Source organism: Scatophagus argus, chromosome 11 (genome assembly GCF_020382885.2).
Source record: "Scatophagus argus isolate fScaArg1 chromosome 11, fScaArg1.pri, whole genome shotgun sequence".
In the NCBI taxonomy this organism is placed as follows: Eukaryota; Metazoa; Chordata; class Actinopteri; family Scatophagidae; genus Scatophagus; species Scatophagus argus.
Genome location: NC_058503.1, coordinates 20,409,266 through 20,429,156, shown reverse-complemented (window position 1 = coordinate 20,429,156; position 19,891 = coordinate 20,409,266). Strand labels below are relative to the sequence as shown.

Here is a 19,891-nt window from a genome sequence, read left to right as displayed (position 1 = left end):
TTAGTTAGGGGAGTTAGGGGATGACTGAGACAAACCTGAAGTGGTTATTAGAGACCTCGTCTAGCTTTGGAAAGGTTTAAAAGAGATCAGAGTAACTACAGCGAGGATTATCTGCAATGGGCAAACTAGCCCTGCATGTCAGGAAACAGTCCTGTGGACATCTGTCAGTGATTGTATGTGATGTCACCCTCAGGCACTGAAAATGTGCAGATGAGGGAAATGAGCACCTTTGTGGTTTTGCATTGCTCCTGCACAGCTCCACCACTTTGGAACATTCATTAAGTGTTACCACAGCCATTCTCTCTTCCCCTTTGGACTACATTGTACATCTGCAAAAAGAATTTCAGCACCAGAGCTCATGCACCTCTGAGGGAACACAGACTGCATGTAAATTCAGAGCAGATGTGAGGAGGCAGGAGGAGATGCTGTCGGATTGTTTGAGTCACTTGGTGAACTTTGGGGCTGTTGATGTCTTCAGCTGGCAACACCACGAGCTGGAACACCTGAGTGCTCTTGTTTTACTTGAACTTTTCAGCTGGAGAGTTTGATTTCCCGTGTCGTCACAGGGACCGTGTTGTTGTTTCTGCACATGATGTCATGGGCCACACTGAGCACTGGAAAGTTCATTTGATGGACCCCTGACTGAGTGTGGAGTTCAGCAGTGCAGGCAGTCCTGTTTATTTTTGTAAAGCTCTCACTCCTGCTGGATAATTTAAGAATTTCTTTCATTGTATCATTAACTAAAATGAGTTGGCTTTACTTTTTCAGTTCAGTTTCACATAGGGCAGATCAGTGTGACACTGTGGCACCAAATAGAGCGCCACCCTGTGGCGAATGCAGCAAAAAACATGTGACATATGTCGACGCACACAAAAAAAAACTAATTTAGCTGTAATAACAGCTCGACAGTTGAATTCATTTTTACAGAACTATGTGGACAGTGGCCAGGATTTAACAGGACGCTTTATCTGGCTGAAAAAACTCCAGAGCTCCCTGCTGTTCCAGGGAAAACATTTTGTGTATGTTTGTCTTAAGTGGTTCAGAAGCTCTTACAGTCTCTGTTTTAATCAGCTTCTTCATCCTTGTTGACAAACTGTCTCTTCCCTGCTGCTTTCCATGGAATAGTGGTGGGTGAGGCGCTTGCATGTCGACCAGTTAAAAACAGTGGAAAGTTTATGGTTTCTGCAGGGAAAATGTGGTTCACCAGCATTTTGAGCCAATGTACTTGTATATATGCTTTATAAACAAAATACAGCTGAATATACATATATGTGTGTGTGTGTGTGTGTGCAGGGTTTTTGAAAACAAAGGGCAGATCATATTGTATGGAATGTTTTTTAATTTGCACATTTGCATTTTACATTCCACCTGAAGTATGATTGGATTGAAAATATGCTAAACAACAATCTTAATGGCACCAATTCTTTTCAAAATCAGCATTTAGCAGCATTGGATATTGCATGACCACGGCTACAGTTACAAGTGTTGTTCAATTTAATTGGGACTTTTATATGGAAAATTGCAACTTCAAATTGCGTGCGGTTGAATGTTGATGAAACTTCATAATTGCAAGCAGACTCTTTTTCTCAGCAAATTATAAACGTGATTTGTCCTTTCTGAAAAATAAAAAAAGAAGTCAGCTCTCTTGTTTAGGACACTGAGGTTAATGGAAAGATTTCTAAGGAGCCAGAATTTGGTTGAATTTACAAAATGGCTCTTTGAAGACTGAAGACTGAAAATTTAAAGCAAATGTTGAACATTTTAGAACAGCTCTACTGCACTAGATGAAAGTCATATGGCTGCACATGTGTGGAAGGTTTACTTGCAAAAGAAGATAAGTTGGCAAATGAGATCAAGGAGAAGACTTTAAGCTCACAATTGGAAATGGCGACGCCAACATAGATTAGCAGGATAAAAATATAGCCCATCCCTCATACAAATCCTACAACCTGTACTGGAAGAGGCAGAAGTGTTCAAATAATATTTGGAGTCAGGTTTATGGATGTGAACATGGAAAAGGAAACAAAAAAACACCAATACATCACTGACTCCAAAAACAAAAAAACATGAGTCTGTGCCCACAGCTTTGGCCTGACATACACCCATGCCTCTGTGTGTGTGTGTGTGTGTGTTGGGTTTGAACATCACTCCTCCCAGATGCTGACATAGCCGTAAAACATCTTCAAAGATGCCACTTAGCGCCTTACATCAAAGACACTCAACACTCAGACTCTGTGAAACCAGTGGGTTTAATTTGCCAGCAGAATTACATTTCTCTCATCACCACCAGGTTTTCGAGGTTCAGCACAGCCAAAACGCAAGTCAACTCAAAACGTTTGAGAGAGAGACACTTTAGTAGAAGCAAAAAAAAAAATCTGCTATTCCAAATCAACAAACCAACATGAGGTCACTCTGTCTTCCAAATTGGTTCCAGTTGCTGTTGCCACATCACTGACATTGCAACAAATGGGCTGTTTTCTACCAAAGCTGAAACGTCCAAACATGTGAATCCAACCAGGTCCACAGAAGGCTTTGATTAGAAACACATGCTGCATTTTTGAGCTATGACTTGATTACACGCCTCTTTTCTTCCACAGTTAAGGGGGTCGGGCTCTCCACAATGTACATTGTCTTGAGTTACACTTTTTCATGAAAGACAAAGTTTTATCAGGGGCCTGGTGTGTCGTGCCTGGCAGTGAACCTGGGATGTCTTAGTGCCACAGACGATGGAGATGATAGATTTTTAATGCAGCTTCTGTCTGGGAGAGCTTCTCCATGAGAACTACTTATAAACCAAATTATTGCAGTCAGCAAATGGAGGCTTGGGGTGGGGGATGGCTTCCAGATGTCAAAAGAGTTGCTTTGGCAGCATTTGGAATTTCTTCTTTTTTTTCTCAAGTTTTAGACTCAGAGATAGTTGGAAGGGTGGGATATTCAACAGCTGATATAAACCATAATGTGCCTGTTCCTTTAGGTTGACTTGGTCATGGGTAAGTGTGGGACTTCCTGGCTCATTATTTGCCTAAACAGTGTCAGGGGGACGTCATTTCTCCTGAACCTTTACACTGAACACCTCTGCAGGTTCAAGTTAAAGTAACTATCTGTTCAAAGGCCATGCAATTAGGGCTCCCCCTGCGACTGGTCTCCCGGTCCCTGATTGGCACTTACGCTCCAATCTGCCCTGTGATCCTGGGATGACAGGACAAAACGTAAACGGAGAACTGGTTGGGTTTCCCCAAGTGCTATAATTTCATTCTAATTAAGAATGTGCCAGAACTGCTGCTCGTTCTGGAAGACCTTGGCCACTAAACTCATGTGACATATTGTAATTAAACAAAAAATAATCAGGTTGACAAAAAGTTTAAACAATCCACCATTTTAACCCATAAGGTTCAGCTTGTACTTCAAAAGTAAAGTTTTTTTTTAGTGGCCCAGTATGACAAACCAGACATTTCTCCGAGGGGCTTTATGGTCTGTACAGTATACTCTATCCTCCAGACCGTGGATTTGGATGAGGAAAAAAATCCCTCCCTCCCAAAAAAAACCTTTAAGGGGGGAAAAATGTAAGAAACCTCAGGAGAAGACTGTGAAAGCACTTGAATAACATTGCTGCGGTTCTGTGGGGAGGTATCCAAAGTTTGAGAAAATAACCCATTTTTAATGAAAAGTCTATATGAAAAGAAGAGTACCTATAGGAGGCAGGGAGGGTCTTGTTGCATTGTGGGAAATCTAGCAGTGTGACCCACACTAAAGACGAAGAGGACATGTCAGCTTCTGCTACTTCAGTTGCTGGAAACCTTTTTAATTATTCGTAAAAAGTTGTCACTTGCCATCCATTTAAGGCACCCTTTGTCTTTCTCAACAACAGAAAAGGTTGCTCATCCCCAAATGCCAGGAAAACAAACCAAAGAGTCGTGTTAATGCCTTTGAGAAAGCCAGCCATTACTGGTGCACAGCGCAGTCTGCCTGTACAGTGAGTGTTGATACAGCTGGTTGTAGTTTCTCCAGGAGATCAGGAGGACTTTTGGCCTTTGCAGCGTATCCTCTGTAGGTTGGCAGGTCTTAATGTAATATAGCACTCTCCCTGAACATGTCCTCTGTCTCCCCCCTAGTGACTTTTTCAAAGGGCTGCCGTAATTGCTTTAAATCTTCCAATTTCATGAGATGTTATGTCCCATCTGGGAACCTTTCTCTCTGTGGTGAAGTGCTTTGGGCCAGGTAATGATTCAGCAAAATCAGATTGGAGCCTTCTTAATTAAATTTTCTAATTAAGCAAAGACGAATCACTTTGTCAGTAATGAAAAAAAAAAAGATTGTATATGCGCACACTCCATGGAGACCTTAATAGCGTACTATGATTTAAGTTTGATGGAGTTTTAATTAAAAGTGTCAAATATATTTTCGTAACTTTTCCCTCATAAATTCTTAAAAATGTGATGATGTTGTCTGTCAGATTCTCAAGCACTACGCTTACTTGCTTAAATGCCACAAAATGGCGACTGTCAGCCATAATTACAGGTTGTGGTCCAACCTAAATTCTAAGTTGTAGCTGGATTGTGTATATTACAACTGCAGAGGGTGAACAAGTGGATCTTACATGGGTGTTGGTGGGTGACAAGGTTTAGCAGTGTGGCCTAAGTTATGTTCAGGTTCTTAACAACTTGTTGGACAGCTGATTGACTTTATGGTGAGATGCCTTGAGGTCACTTTTAAGATGCAGGTGGTCTTCTTGTAGTGGAGCTCAAGCAATGAGGATTACATTGCTGCAGTCTGTTAAAAGCAATAAATTGTATGTCTTGCCAGTGATGAATTTCTCATTTGGAGGTGAACCACTGTGCTGTGTGCGAGTGAAGCTAGAGGAGTTGCATCACTATCAGCACGCTTGGACATGCAGTATCAAGGTTTTTCTCCGAGACGAGCAGAAACAGTAGATTTTCTCTGTGTTGATTGTGATGGATGCCTTGACCGAGTTTGGAATTCCTATTCGTTGTCAAGACTTGTTTGATGTGTCTTTTGTAGTCCATATTCCTGTACCAGATCAATGGAATACAGTGTCAGCATTGCCAGATTGGAATACGTTATCCTTCAGAGTTTTCTGCCAGAGAGCCTTCATGGAGTCAAATCACTTAGTATAAAGAGTGACTGAATCTGCAAAGCCAGGAAGGTTGTTGTAGGTGAGTGGGTCACGCACTCTCACCTTGAAGGCTTTCTTTTTCTTAATTTTGTAATTCAACTTTTTTTTCATAACTTAATTTTTCAGTCACACTTTGGTTAGGTTTATGCACCAAAACTAATTGGATAGGTTTAGAAAAAATCATGGTTTGGATTATAAACAGACACTTCTACGACATCAAACACAGGTCACAAAGAGCTTTCTGACAGAAAGACCTGAGAACTTCTCCCATGTGCACCAGAGGCTTAAAATTACGGTATTTTGAGGAACGTTTCCATATGCAAGAGGTGTAAATGTGTTATTTTACAGAACACGTATTTAATCGATTGTTTGGTTTATTAGGTTTTTTCAGAGCAAACTGACGTAGCTTTGACGGATGGAACTTGGTCATCAGCGTGGCAATTTTGTGGCGCCTGCTCTTACAAAATAAAATTAGAAGACAACAGTGCTCGGTCTGTGTGTAAAAACAGTTAAGGCTACATTAAAAAAACAAGATTTGAATACAACATATTTAAGGGAGAAAGTTAAAGCTCCACCTCCAAGTTGCTTCTAATGAGTGACTGACAGCTGTGCCACCGAGCTGTCAGAGCCTTCAGAAAGCACGATTGGCTGGAAGGAGATCACATGAGGCAAGATATGTAAAGACAGATGTAGCATCCATACGTTGCTATCCTAGCAGTGGAAGTAAGCAAAGTGGCCAAATGATTGTACATCATGGCATTACATGTACATCATGCAGAAGGCAAAATCTTTGTACAAATATGTACAAATACTGTCAGTGCTGTAGAGTCTTGAAGTAGCATGGATCTGTGGCAAAATGAGTCTTTATAATGAATGTAGACTGGTCTTCAGTCGTACAAATGTGTTTTCCAGCAGGCTCATGTTTAAGAGGAAAAAAATATGAGGTTTAGTTGAGTTCCAACACACATAGCGTTGGAGTCTTACTGTGCAACGCTGCCAGATCTCAGCAGAGGGTATGATGTTTCTTGAAATGTCAACTGCTATTAAACTCATCATTTTGTGCAAGGCAGATACACGTATTAGCTGGAAACATCATCTGTTCTGTGAAGCACAAAAATAAGACTAAGGAGATTTTTTTTTTCACTGCATCATGCTCTGTCGCATCAAAATGGGCCCTGACTCATAAACATGTCCAGTAAGGAAGTAAGTTATTCAGTCAAGAGAAGGGTGCATTCTTCGCACACAATGTGAGTCTGTGCTGCCCTTTGCTCACTGGCCGGCCGCAATCTCCAGTCAGTGTTCCCGGACAAGCACTTCTCACACAGAGTCAGACCATTGAGATGTGGAAAAGTCTGCATGTAGTCGGTGACTCATGGCTACCATTTAACCCAGATGATTTCACCAAATGGGTGAAGATGTGGTTGAAAGAGTCAGAGTTTGTGAGAGTGCGTTGAAGTGGTAAAGCTAACATTAAATGTTAGATGATTTAATTTGCATTCATGTGTTCAACTAGCAGGCTTCAAACGTCCTCGCTGCCTTATCTTTTAACTGTTTACAGCACATTATGGAAAGTTAGAAACAGGAAACCCAAACCCTGGCATGGTAATTTACAGTCTGCCAGCTTTAAAATGATATCCATACGAATTACATCAAATGCTTGCACTTTGTGCTTCTGTAAATATACTTCAGAATTAAAGTGAAGCCGCATGATTTCTCTTAAAGAAACACTATCCTGACGAATAACCTTGTAATTGCGGTGGTGTACAGACATTTTGGCTCAGGCTTCCCTTCATCAGCCACAACAGCTCCACACCAACAAATACCTCAGGTTTACAGAGATAGAACTGCAATGTGCACCACATGACTCTTTATTTACCTGGACAAAATCAGGGCTCCGAGTTCAGGCTTTGGATCCAGATTTCTATTTAATCTCATGCTCTCTAAGCTTTTCATTGATGTTGTCTGGTATTTAGGGGGATAAGCTTTAAACATGGCATAAGACCAAAGAGGAGGAAACTTAAGTTCATTATATTTCATATCTATTTGGAGAGAGGGGAGCACAGAGAAGGAACAGAGAGCTGAAAGAGAGGGGAGGAGGAGGAAGGCGGAGAGGAGTCAAGGCAGGGAAAGAGGATAAGAGGAGGAATCTATGATGAGAACAAGAGTGAGAATGTGCTGCAGTGGAAGAGGCAATGAGGGAAGCCCAGAGGATTGTTTATTGTTTAATACCTCTCTCCAGTCTCATTCTCTGGCCCCTGTACTGTACATTGCAATTGAACTGGTCCAGCACAAGCACAGGAAGTCATATCAAACTGGAATTTCCTCTGGAGAAGCAAGTGTTGCAGCTCTGGCTGTTGTCATTCATGACCTGTGCGAGATCAAAAAACTGATTTAGGAAATGTTATGGACAAAAGTAAATGAAATACACACTGTTGTTGGTAGCAGTTGAAACACATTCACTTTGTGAAAGGTCCTTTATTTTTGTATCGAAATTAGGACAGCTGGCAATTTGCTAGCTCTTTAGAATTGAACACAGCTCCGATCATCGCATTTCTGTGGTTGGATTCTGCCTTTTGGGAAGACATTTCTCACACAGCTGTTGATGACATGTTGAATAAAGTATGCAGCTGTTACTGATAGAAGGGAGGAGTTTCAGCAAACAAACTGCTGCAAGAAATAATCCTCAGCTTGGCACTGAGGACACTGCTGAAAGCACTCAGGATGCTGGTAAAATAGTGCTGGGGGTGCTTGATGCAGTTTGGTGTTTTGCCATGTCACAAGGACCTGGGTGGGAATATTGCCCTCAGACTTCTCTCATTAGAGAAATACATGTCACTCTGTGTGTGTGTGTGTGTGAGTATTTACTTAACACAAATTTAACTATGGATTTAATTCCCTTCACAAGACAAAATTGTGATATGAAATTTTATCAGCAGCTCTTCATGTAATTCTTTCATGCATGGAAAGTTGCTTAGTCTGGAGTAATTTTGGAAAGTTTTAGAGCTTAACAATACCGGATTTTATAGATACTAATCAGCACTTGAAGTTATTCATAAGCACATAGTTTTCACTTTACTTTTCAAGAACTGTGACAAAGACGTGTTTAGCAGCACAAGCTGTGAATAGTCTCTGGCGGTCAAAGCATGTAACTCAGACGCCGCTTCTGCTGCAGATGAAACCTTTTCAAAAGAGATCCACATGACAGCTACTTTGCCAGGCCTCGGTGACCTCGCTAAAATAAAATGCATCATGGCGGTGACCTTCTGACCTCATCCCCTTTCTCTGTCTCCGTCTGTCTCCAGCATTTACAAAAATGCAGGCTGCAGTAAACTTCAAGGGCTCCATTTAGCAATAAAGAGAAAGTGATAAATTCTGTGTGTTCCCCCTGGGGCTTCACTGATGTCACCACAGCGAGGAGCCTCACAGCGTCGACCTCCTCGCACGTTCTTCTCCGTTCTCGGTTATCGAGCCGATAATAACCACAGCTAACGCTGGCTATTGGCCAGCGGAGCCACTGCATGAGTCTTCTACAACAGTGACAGGTCAGGTGGTTTGTACCTGTAGGGAGGCGATTACTGGAAACTCCACAAGCTGTTTATCCCTCTGTATTTCTAGTTAAGCTCAGGAGACTTTAATGGTTACCATTAGAATAAGCAAAGTAATAATAGATACACTCTGCCTGAATAAACTGGGACAACAGTTGATGTATTTCACCTGGAATTAAGTCACAGTTTCCATTTCAGAGATGATACTGGACCAGCGCCAAATCAAGCATATCTCAAAATGTTTTGGGGATTTTTTGGGCCTACAAACAATCTGCTCAGACATTGTTTTCATTACAGACTCAGCCCGTGCTTCCAAAAGCCTCTCCATAACATTGGCTTCATGTTTGAGTTTCAGGACTGCAATCCATTTGTAAAATTGCAACGCTCTGAACACACTGAGGACACATAACTCTCAAACAATGATCTGATGCAATTTTCTGCTTTGAAAAAATCTTGCTGTGGCATTCAGTCCCATAACTACTTCCATTTACATGATAAAAAAAGTTAAGGCTTGGTGTGGGTGGACACCTTAACAGATGATTGATGCTTTTCTTCGTCTTGTGTGAGAGGAGTTGTTCCCATTGTGGTAATAATTGCTTATAATTTAGTCAGTCTTGGAATTTTAACTTATTATGTTTGACTCAGTGATATAAATCTAAAAAATGTAAAGCTTGTGACCTCACACAATGCAGACCAGCTGAGAATGTAAATATTTATGGTAAACATCCCTTGCACAGATTATGAGCGTATGCTGGCGTCAGGGCCCAGCGGTTGCATCATTTTTCTGAGCTTTTATACTCATAAACTGGAGACAGACAAAAACTGCAAGAAAGTATAACAGAGACGAGCACACTTAAAAATAGGCACAGTAGGAAAAGAAAAGGAACAGAGCAGAAAATGGGGGGAAAAAACAGTGTTTGGGGGAAAAGTCCAAAAGGAGGCGGTGTGTTTTTATAGGGATAAGGAGAAAGAAAAGGAGATTGGAGAGATTGACTGGGATATGGGAAAACACAGGGTAATCAGAGTGAAAAAAAGTGGGATTTAGAAAGGAGCCTGCGGCAGCCATTTGGGTTTGAGGAGAGGATGCGGCGTCCTTGAACTGCTGTAGCACTGAGGTCAGACAAAATGTGGAGGCAATAAGTCTCTCTTGCCTTTAGGGTTGCTCCTTGCCACTAATATAGGACACCTCATAAAACAACTCACAATCCTCCCCCCAACTTAAAGAAAGACAATGGCTGAACATGTGCGTTCCATCATTTGGCTTTTACAAGTCAGCATTTAGAGCTTTAGAAAAGTCTCTGTTACCAATTAGGGCGTGACCATCTGCTGAGCCCACTGTATATTTTCTGTACGGATTTTTGCGGGCTGAACTGCGACTTTGTGGATGATAGTGTTGTCTCAGGAGTGTGATGTTGCTCCTGTGTCGATTTAGGGACTCAGATCAGGAAAATTAAATTAACAAGATGTTGTGTTGATGCATCCACCTTTGCTCCTGTACTGACATATTCAAAGTGAAACACAGAAAGAGAAGGAGACAGAAGGGGGCTTCCAGCGCCTTGAGCTGCACTCGAAAAGCAAACAGATGCGTTTAGCACTGATGTGAGCTGCAGGCAGATGGTGTTGTTAACAGTGCAGGGTGTTTTTGTGCTTTAAACTGTTGGTTAATCCTCAAAAAACACGCCCCAAAAAACATATTTCCTTGTTTAGCACTTTAAAGATCCATCCATGCACATCATTTCAGCACTGGGTTTGAGGTTATGAGAAAATCAGTCTCCAAGATTTCGGCCACCAGCTTGGGAAAATTATGGCAAACTGAATTATGTTTGTGAGCAAAACTTGAAAAAAAATTGTGGTGAAAAGTGAAGTGAAAATTCCACCCATCCATCCATTTTCTATGCCGCTTATCCATCAGGGTCGCAGGAGTCTATCCCAGCTAACTACAGGCAAGGGGTGGGGTACTGGTCACCAGCCAGTTGCAGGGTCGACACATAAAGACAGACAACCACACACTCTCAGAACACTCCACTCCATTAGTGAGGATAATAAAAAAAAGCTATGGACAGTGAGGCTTGTGGATTACCATCCTGTGGACATTTTTCAATACTTTGGATGCTACATTTGTTGCACTGTTTAATTCACTGCCACTTTAATGGGATGGTGACCAGATTTTAAAGGTGAAAACTGCCATGAGGTATCACACTACAGCGCCAGCATCTCAGACAAAAACAACAAAAAAGGAAAGATCAGCCTCTGAACACAACTGCAATATCAGGCGGCGCTGATCAAATAAGATCAAGATTCTGTTACTGTTTAGCCTGTTTTCAGTTTAAAATGTTTTCAGAAACATTTAGTGCACAGCGAGATCTCAGACAGGCAGCCATGTTCCAAACAGATGCCGGAGAAGGTCTGACAGGAACCAACATGCACACGCAGCCAACACAATGAGCAGAGAAGCTCAGAACTCAATTCTGCCTTCATTACTCCACATACATGTTCACATAGCAAATAGCTGTTTTTCTGCTATAGTAATAGTCAGAATGTCAGGTATGCAACCTTTGAAGGCCGATACCTTCAAACCTCATGAGCTCGTTTGAAGTGATTTTCAAGACAAATGCCTCTAACATGACTATGTGAGAAAAAAAGGATTTTTCTTTTCTTTTTTATGTGATTTGGCTAAATTGACCAGCACCAAGAAATAAGATGATTTGTGGCATTAGCATAACATTGTCAAAAATGGCCGTCTTGGCTAACGCAGAAAAGGCTGAACCCCAATGCAGAGTCTAAAAAGGGCAGGCAGGCGAGGCAGAGGTCCGAGCAAAAGTCTTTATTTCCAAAAATAAAATAAATAAACTTCACAAAACAGGCTCACGCTTACTGTGAATTGAAATCAAAGAAAACTGTAGCAAAAAACTCCTGGCGATACATGACATGGCAAGACAAGACAAGACAAGACAAATGGTTTCCTGGCATGATCACTAAAGACATTGTAAAAGTAACACCCAGCCACAGGTGACTGGGAACACGAGGACTAAATAGACAAGACAATGAGACACAGGTGACACACATTAGGAGGGAGAAAGCAATCAAGAAAACCAAAAGCAAAGCTACATGACAACAGGGCACACAGGGGAAGAGACACTTTCAGAATAAAACAGGACATGACATAACCCTTGAACATAAAACATGGAAACACATGACAAGACAAACATGAAACATGGCACATGGGCTGAAATCAAAAGACAAAGCATAACAAAAAACACCAGGCATGACAAACATGAGCTTTATAACCTCACAACCTCTGTGTCAACTTAGTGCAGCGTGTTGCAGTGCCAAGGTATCAGTGTTGACCAGTGCAAAACATTTGCAAACATTTTGACCATCAGACATTTCTTTGCTCCACATTTGGTTTTGAATGAATTCCAAGCTGTGATAGACGCCTCAGTCTGTCAGCCAGACAAAGCTAAGAATGAAAATGGTGTGTCACAATAGTGACTGTACCATTTGTCTCTATATTGTCTCTCTTCAAATCTCAACGTGCTATATGACTTCTTACTTATATTTCTCTTCCATTTGTTTTGGACTGAAACACTAGCCCTCCTTGTATTTCAGTCACGCAGTGAGTGCTGGAGACAACTTTCCTTCGAGTTCCACCATTTGCAGAATCCACCGTTTATTCTTTCACATCTGGCTGTGTGCTCAGTTGATGTAAAACACCAGGGTGCTCTGACCCCTTGTATATGTTAACACTCTGCTCTGGTAAACTGGAATGTTTGACGTCACCCATTTTCCTTTGTTGCATACCTGCTTTCACATAGACCAGGTAAATGCAGCATTGTTATCTGACATTAACACATTTAAAAGGTTTATTGGATCTTCACAAACACGTCAGTGGAGATGAGATAATGATTGTGTATGCTGTGCTGATTATGTGCTCCAGCACCAAATTCCTGTCACAGTATTTTGTGTATAGAGGTGCAGACTTGAGTCACATGACCTGGACTGGAGTTGGAATTTGAAAAAATAAATTTTATGACTCTACAAGATCAAAAAAGAAAAATAAAGACTGCAGCTCAGCTTGGGCTTTAACACCAATAACCCTTTTGACTTTAGACAGACTTTGACTTTGTGAGCAAAGACGTCAAACTTACTCTGAGCCCGCTTTTGGTTTTATATGCTCGATTTTATGATCAGACCATATTGCCAAGTTAGTTTAATACACATTATAGCAAACACATGAACTATTTTTTTGTCTGTTAGCTACACTTTTTCATGAAGTGAAGGTTAGACAGCAGTGTGTGCAGCTATGTGTCATTGTGTGTTCTTTAACTTGATCAGGTTACCTGGACTTTGTGTAAGATCTGGTTTCCACCACATTTTGGTGCTTTGTTCTGCACTCAGAGGCAATTTCACATTAACATTCAAGCAAAAAAACCTTTCGACAGTGATGTACTGTGGCTCTTCGAATACCGTGAGGTTGGCCAGGCTATTGTATTGTACTGTTGTGTGAATCAGCTTTCATATGTTTTTACTTAAATGTAAAGTTATTGTGCTGTTGTGGCAGGACAAGTCACAAGACTTCACCGCTGAAAGTCATCACACCACCAAGTGAACTACTTTGCTGTAGCTCTTTACAGTTTAAGAACTAGAACATAAAGAGGGGTCATGAGGTTCAGACATCAGTGTTCCAGTCCCAGCCTGTTATGATAAAGTACTGCAAACATGACATGACATTTACTAAATAATACTGCCTTCTGGATTCACATGACTGCAGCATATTTGATGCAGAAAAGCATGGAAAGCAAACATGAAGAACTGGCCACAGAGAACCTAAAGAACAGAAAGATGGACCAAATTGAGAATCCACATGATCTGTGTATGGACCTTGTCTTCAGTTCACAGCTTTTCCCATTAAGTTTAGTCTGAGTGTATTTGATGCCTGAGCAGAAAACAAGCGCCCCGGTTTTGAACTTTGACCCTGTCCTCGGTGAGAGCCTCCAGACAAGCCCAAAGATGGTCCAGCCTTTGTTTCTCAAAGTGAAGAACATTCACTGTTTAGTAGCTTGCATATTCATTTCAACTGCTTGTGTTTTCTAATTCTGTAATTACAGCAAGTTATTCATTTCAGAGCACGCCATCTGTCGCACAGCATATTCAGTTCATAATGAGTACACACACATGCTGTACAATGCATTTTCCATATGGCGTGAAGACACGGAACCTGTTTGATTAGTAAGGATCTCTCTTACAGTTACTGCTGTCAATGTATTTTTTATGACATTGGCAGGATGGTTGAGAATGTGTGGCTACAAGCGTAATTCATCTTTTAAATGCTTGTTTTTGCCTCTTAGGGATGAGTTCATTGAAATCAGGACTTGTGTAGGTTTAATATTGAAATGTATGTTCAGTGTTTAATACTCACTTCTACTCTAAAACATACAGTTAGAAGTTGGACGTGAATCAAATCCAAGGGAGCAGTCAAGTCAGTCTGCCAAACAGACAAAGGGGGCAAGGAGAGGGGGTGGGGGTGGGGGAGGGATGTAATTTAGCACAACCACAGTCCTCCAGGGCTGAACCTGGGATGGGAACAACTCGTAACTGTGGTTGCCTCTTTCAAGGAAGAGCCATTGGAGATGGGGGCTTGTTGATGGAAAAGCCTAGACATGTAATCAGCAAGCTACTTATTCATTTCAACTTTCCTGGCCCGAGCTTCCTACCCCTCCCTCGAGATAGCGAGCTTTGTTTGTAGAAGCCAAGGTAAAGAGCATGTTCAAACTAGAGCATTATTTCACATTTCAAGCACTAACAGCATAACACGGCAAATTCTCCTTGCTTCAGAATATAAAACAGGCAGAGATTTTTTGGGACATATTAAAATCTTTGTGCTGGTCACTGAAGAAAGTTTGAGGGATAATCACAGGGTGTTGATTCACAGCAAAACACTGCTTTGACATGTTTTTGACCCGTTACAGCTGAGGCTTTGGGCTAATAGGGCAAACATCTTGTCTGATGTTTAAGGAACGGCTGCTTTTATGGACAAACTTCGGCAGACCAATCACATGTTGAGCTAAAGGTCCTTTACAGAGGGAAGATTTACGTTTGGCCATGACACCGAGGGTTTTAGAGCAGGAAAGTGCAGCTGCTGCAGAGCCACCCCTCAGCAGCTGTAACTCATCTGAATCTGGACCAGGAATCAGGCTGTACTCCTCGTGGTATTAACCGTGTCAGTCAAGTCAGGCAAGTTACTCTCACTGTAACAAAGAACTTGTTCAGTATGGAAAGAAACATCAGAAATGGTCTGCAACTTTATCATCACTATCCATCCGAAGACATGGTGGTTGTCAGTTCGGACCCACTCGTCTTTTTTCTTCTAAAAGGAAATGAGAATTCCATTTTTATGTGACTCATTGTTTCCATCAGGTCATTTTCTAACCCCTCGACTTGTGGCTGCAATAGACTCTCCCTGAAGACAGTGTGTTATGAGTATTTCCACATGAGCCAAGGAAAATCCATAAACTACTTTTTTTTGGTCCCCTCACATTTGCCAGCTACATCGCATTTTGAGGCAAGGTAGAAGCAGATTGTCCCAGGTTTCTCCTCATATTTGGGATGTGTTAAAATGACTTAAACGAGGGGCTGTCATGTTCCCTGTTATCTGGCCGATGTCTGGTGAAATGATAGGTGCAGAGTATGAGTCATGTTGAAGAGCTCCAGACTCTGTGTTTTAAACCAGGACAGGAAACTGTCTGCCCTCTTCGCTGACTAGTGGAAAATCCAGATCAAGCAGTCACCCTCAGAGGAGAGCGTGCCTTTTCGCCGTTGTCACGATTATGCTTTTACGGCGTCTGTGGAAAAGTGTGGAACCTGCAATGAATTAGCTGAGCTGAGAGGAAGGGAAAAAGTGAACGTCGCTCCCCCCCCCTCCCCCCCACTCTCCTCCTTATGGTGGGTTTTTTTAAGACCGCTCTGAAAACCACACTTCTTTCCCAGTGAATTTCAAACTCTTCCAACACACACTGTTTGAAAGCTCTCAAAGCTCAACAGGAAAAATGGCTCTCCAGCCATGTGGCGGCCAACAGCTCCACCAGACATCTTTTGTGTGATGTTTTTACGTCTTGGCCGTGAAAGGGACTCACATCAGACACAGTTTATCTCCTGCAAAGATAATACTTACCTGAATGAGATTCCAAGAAGAGATAACATAGCCTGCTTTAGGATATATTAACAAGAATTCCAATCCAGTTGATCATAAATGCGAAAGTATTTCTAAGGGAACAGCCAAGCTTGTTCTTGAGATTGTTATAGTAAAAAAAAAAAGAGTTTGTTTTCCAAAATTTAAGATTCTTGGCTATGGTGATTCCAAGTGTCACCAGAGAAGAAGAGAAGAAATGCCTTCTTGTGCTGGTTTTCATTTTGAAAGGCCACAACTTACAGTGGTATGTCACTGGCTGTCAAAAGTCAGGAAGTGATGTCACTGAAATATGTTGTGTGTTTAATGTCTTTACATACTTTGAGTCTGACAGAATAAGGAAGGCTGAGAAGGTGTACCTGCACGGTTGTATGAAAAGCTGTAGCTCTCAGCCAATGAGTCTGGTTGGGGGATGCGTGGAGATGACCAGTCTACGTTCACGTCTGACTGCTGTTGGAGGTCCAAGCGTCTTTTACAGCTGTGGCCTAATGCGCAGATGAATTTGACTGTTAATATGCACAGTTCCTTAATGTTACCTGAGAATGCTATGATCGCTTCTAAGGAGTGCAGGTTGTGTAAGAAGTCGCAGTGATTTTAAGTGATTTATTAGCATTTTGCACAATGATTTGGTTCGTTGGTCTACACTTGCTTGCAGGACACCTACAATGTTGATATAATTAATATGAGAGGAAAGGAAAAATCAAAGTCAAAATTGGTAGGAAAGAGGAAAAAATAAAGGAGAAATGAACCACCACATGCATAAAAATTTGGATTCTGTACTTTTGGGTCTGTGTGTGAGTGTGTCTTCCATGCAATTGTCTTGAGGTATTACCCAAATCACAGCATCTCATACTTGTGAAATTAGATGTAATGAGTTTAAGAGTGTCTGATTACATGGTGCATTTGTGCAGCATCCAAGCGTCGCGTTTCCTTTAATCCAAGGTATTTCAGAGGTCTTGGTGAGGTCTTGTTAAGGCAGGTTTAAATCTAATTTATCTCCCATCATCATTTATCACTAAAATAGCTTTCTTTGATCTCGTACGAAGAGTCTCTTAAGACTATCTGTTTTATCAGTTTTCACTTGCAGTAGGGCCCCTCCCCTTCATCACTCAATAAAAGGTCTATCACCAGTGTGGTCCAGGTGGCTAAAATAGAAATGACTTAAAGATGCTTAAAGCTTATGATAATCAGCAATCATAATCACTCAATAAATAAATTGAAAGATTCAGCAGGGTGGCCAAGCTGTCGCTGTCTGGTAATTTTTGCTTCTCAAGTTGGGGCGCCATAGTTAAAAATCTTGATGAAGTTACTCTGAACTGATTATCTGCTTATAAAATACAGCACTGATCAGGCTTTAACCTGCCCCAGAGGTGATACTATAGGTGATACAGCCACAGTACACTGACTCAGAACTCAGTTGTGTAAAAAGATTTATACAACAAGTACAAAAACACCTCATTCTGTACATGATAACCTTCTGTATTTCATACGAGTGTTTGTTCATGTTACCACTTGTCCATATTTCTTAGTTTAGTTTCATTGTATATTTTTGTTGCATTCATATCTTGTGCACTTGTTCTGTACAGGTGAAGGTAACCGTATTCCTTATTTGTGTCAACTTATCACTGCTGAAACATTTTAAAGTCAGCTCTCAGCTGACTGATTTGACAACTTTGATATCTTGCAATCAGCTTGTTTAATCACTCTCCCAAATGACATGTAAACAGCTGCCAAGTGGTATTTATAGCTACATGCTGTCTCAGCCTGTGATGAAGCCATGTTAAAACATGTTGTCTTGTAGCCTTGTGCACTTTTACCTGACTGTTGCTGCTCTTTGACCTTTCTCGTGATGTTTCTGGAGCAGGTTTGACATAACGTTCTCCCTCCCTAGTTCTCCTGGAATATACAAAACTGTAGGAACCGTCTTCAGTAGTTAGGACTCCTTTCTTTCTTTTTTCCCCCTGTAGCTAACCTGACTCACCTGCAGTCTGAAGCTCAGAGCTGCCACCTGCTGTTTACTGTAGGAACAGGTGACGCCAGAGAGACCTGAGAGAGGTGGGCTCAGATTACAGAGTTCTTACATGCAGGATTCGTCCTGAAGGCAGACACAGCAGGCCTGAGGCCTCCCTCTACATTCTGTCATAATTCATGATAGTATATCTTGGAAAAGGATGAATTTTGAGATTTATATTTATTTCCCGAGTTGTCGTGAACAGAATTGGGTGTGTGAGGATAATTTTTCTAAGGCGGCGCAGGCACTGTTGGCCACGTTATTTTATGTTGGCAAGTTCGCCTTTAGAAAGTAAAGTCAACAGCTGCTTCGCAGGTGGCTCCAGGTTTTCTCTTTTGCAAAAGAGTCAAGTTTTTGAGACGTTGCCTCAGGAGGAAATGACCTCATGTCTAACAGCTGGAGACTATGCGACAACAAACGTGTTTTCCAGACCTTTTTTCTCTGACGGTGTGTGCAGAATATGGTGGAAAACTTTGTTTCACATTACACTGTAAAACAAACTAAATGTTTGCGTTGGAGTGTACTGTACACAGCATGTTTGTCTTTCTCCAGTGCAACTTTTTTAGATTGTTGGTTGGGATTAATTATTTCCTGAGGGTGGGAGCAGCTGTTGAATACTAAAACCTGTTAGATTATGGTTTCATTAGCATTTAAAATGTATCATGATTTCTTTAGCAATTATAACACCCTGCAGTGTTATCGAACAGGGTTGTAACCCTTCCCACTATTCCCCCTGAGGCAGCTGCTCCAAGGAGGAGCCAATGAATTTTCAAGCAGCGGGTGGCTTAGTGGTTCATCATGTTGCCTCATACAGACAAAGGAGTCTCTGGCTTTTTGTAAAACTGTTAAGGTGAACCACACAGCCTTTACTTTTTGCGCAGTGCATTCTGGGATTTGCTTTAGCGTCCCAGTGAGCCTCAACAGAAGATGGAAGAATGAATGTTTATGCTCAGCTTACCAGGTTTGCGTGTTCAGGAACATATTAACAAAAGGCAAATGTTGTCATGTTTTGTCTGCAGTTTTGCTAAATGTTTCATGACGATCATAATAAAGAACAGTTGTGTTTGGCAAACCTTCAGCGGGTAAAACAAAGGTTTAGAAACTCACAGGGCACTAGTTGCTTTTCTTTTAATTGACGCAAGCTGCTAAATTGTCCTGCACCTCCATGTGTTCTAGGAGATGACCTGAGCTGCACGGCAGATGGCCAGGTGTACACTAACAGGGACATCTGGAAGCCAGAGCCATGCCGGATCTGCGTTTGTGACAACGGCCAGGTCCTCTGTGATGAAATCCAGTGCGATGAGCTGAGCAACTGTGAGAAGATGTACATCCCTGACGGCGAGTGCTGCCCTGTTTGTCAGACCGATTCATCCAGCAGCAACAACGGCGGGCAGGGGCAGGGCACTTATGGTGAGCGAGCAGCCGCTTTCTGTGGTTATTTGTGTCGTTCAGAGGTGAAATAAGTGTCAGTGCTTGGAAATGTGTTTAATTTGCTACTTTATATTGAAGGTGGAAGCACAATCATTTGATCAACGGGCTTTGCACAAAATATATACAAAAATAAAGAAGAAATAAAGTTCTTATGTGTGATCAATATTATTAATTCAGCTTTGTCAGGTTTTTTTGATCACAGTGGAAAATCAATTTATGTGTCAGCAACAATAAACTAAAAACTAATTAGGCTGCTGCACCTCAATAGACTCTAAGAATGAGTCACATCAGGGTGATTGTGGTAACTGACTGTTTTGCTTTTGTTTACCTTGACTGACCTGCATAAAGATCACAATCTCTTTGCTTTGCCAACTACTCAACATTCTCAGCTTTTGTATCTACTCCTGACTCACTTTATGGTAGGATGAACAATTAACAATTTATTCCTTATGCTGTTTCCTCAATGTAGGTGGGGGCAGGATCTATAAGGTAGGCCACACTTTTGTGATGTTGCTACTTTAAACATTATCTGACATTCTCATCATCGTGAACTATGAGTTTGAAAGCTTTGTTATTCATCTGTT

The 19,891-nt window shown here is 41.5% G+C and overlaps 1 protein-coding gene across 2 annotated transcripts in view; it reads left to right on the top strand.

Annotated features, from left to right (window-relative positions):
* The window catches only part of col5a2a (collagen, type V, alpha 2a), a 38,159-nt gene that overhangs the window by 624 nt on the left and 17,644 nt on the right, over window positions 1–19,891 (top strand). For both annotated transcript variants that reach the window (XM_046405006.1, XM_046405005.1), the window contains exons 2-3: window positions 19,053–19,286; window positions 19,777–19,796. In XM_046405006.1, the coding sequence (XP_046260962.1) occupies window positions 19,053–19,286; window positions 19,777–19,796 (254 nt within the window). The remainder of the gene's footprint in view (window positions 1–19,052; window positions 19,287–19,776; window positions 19,797–19,891) is intronic.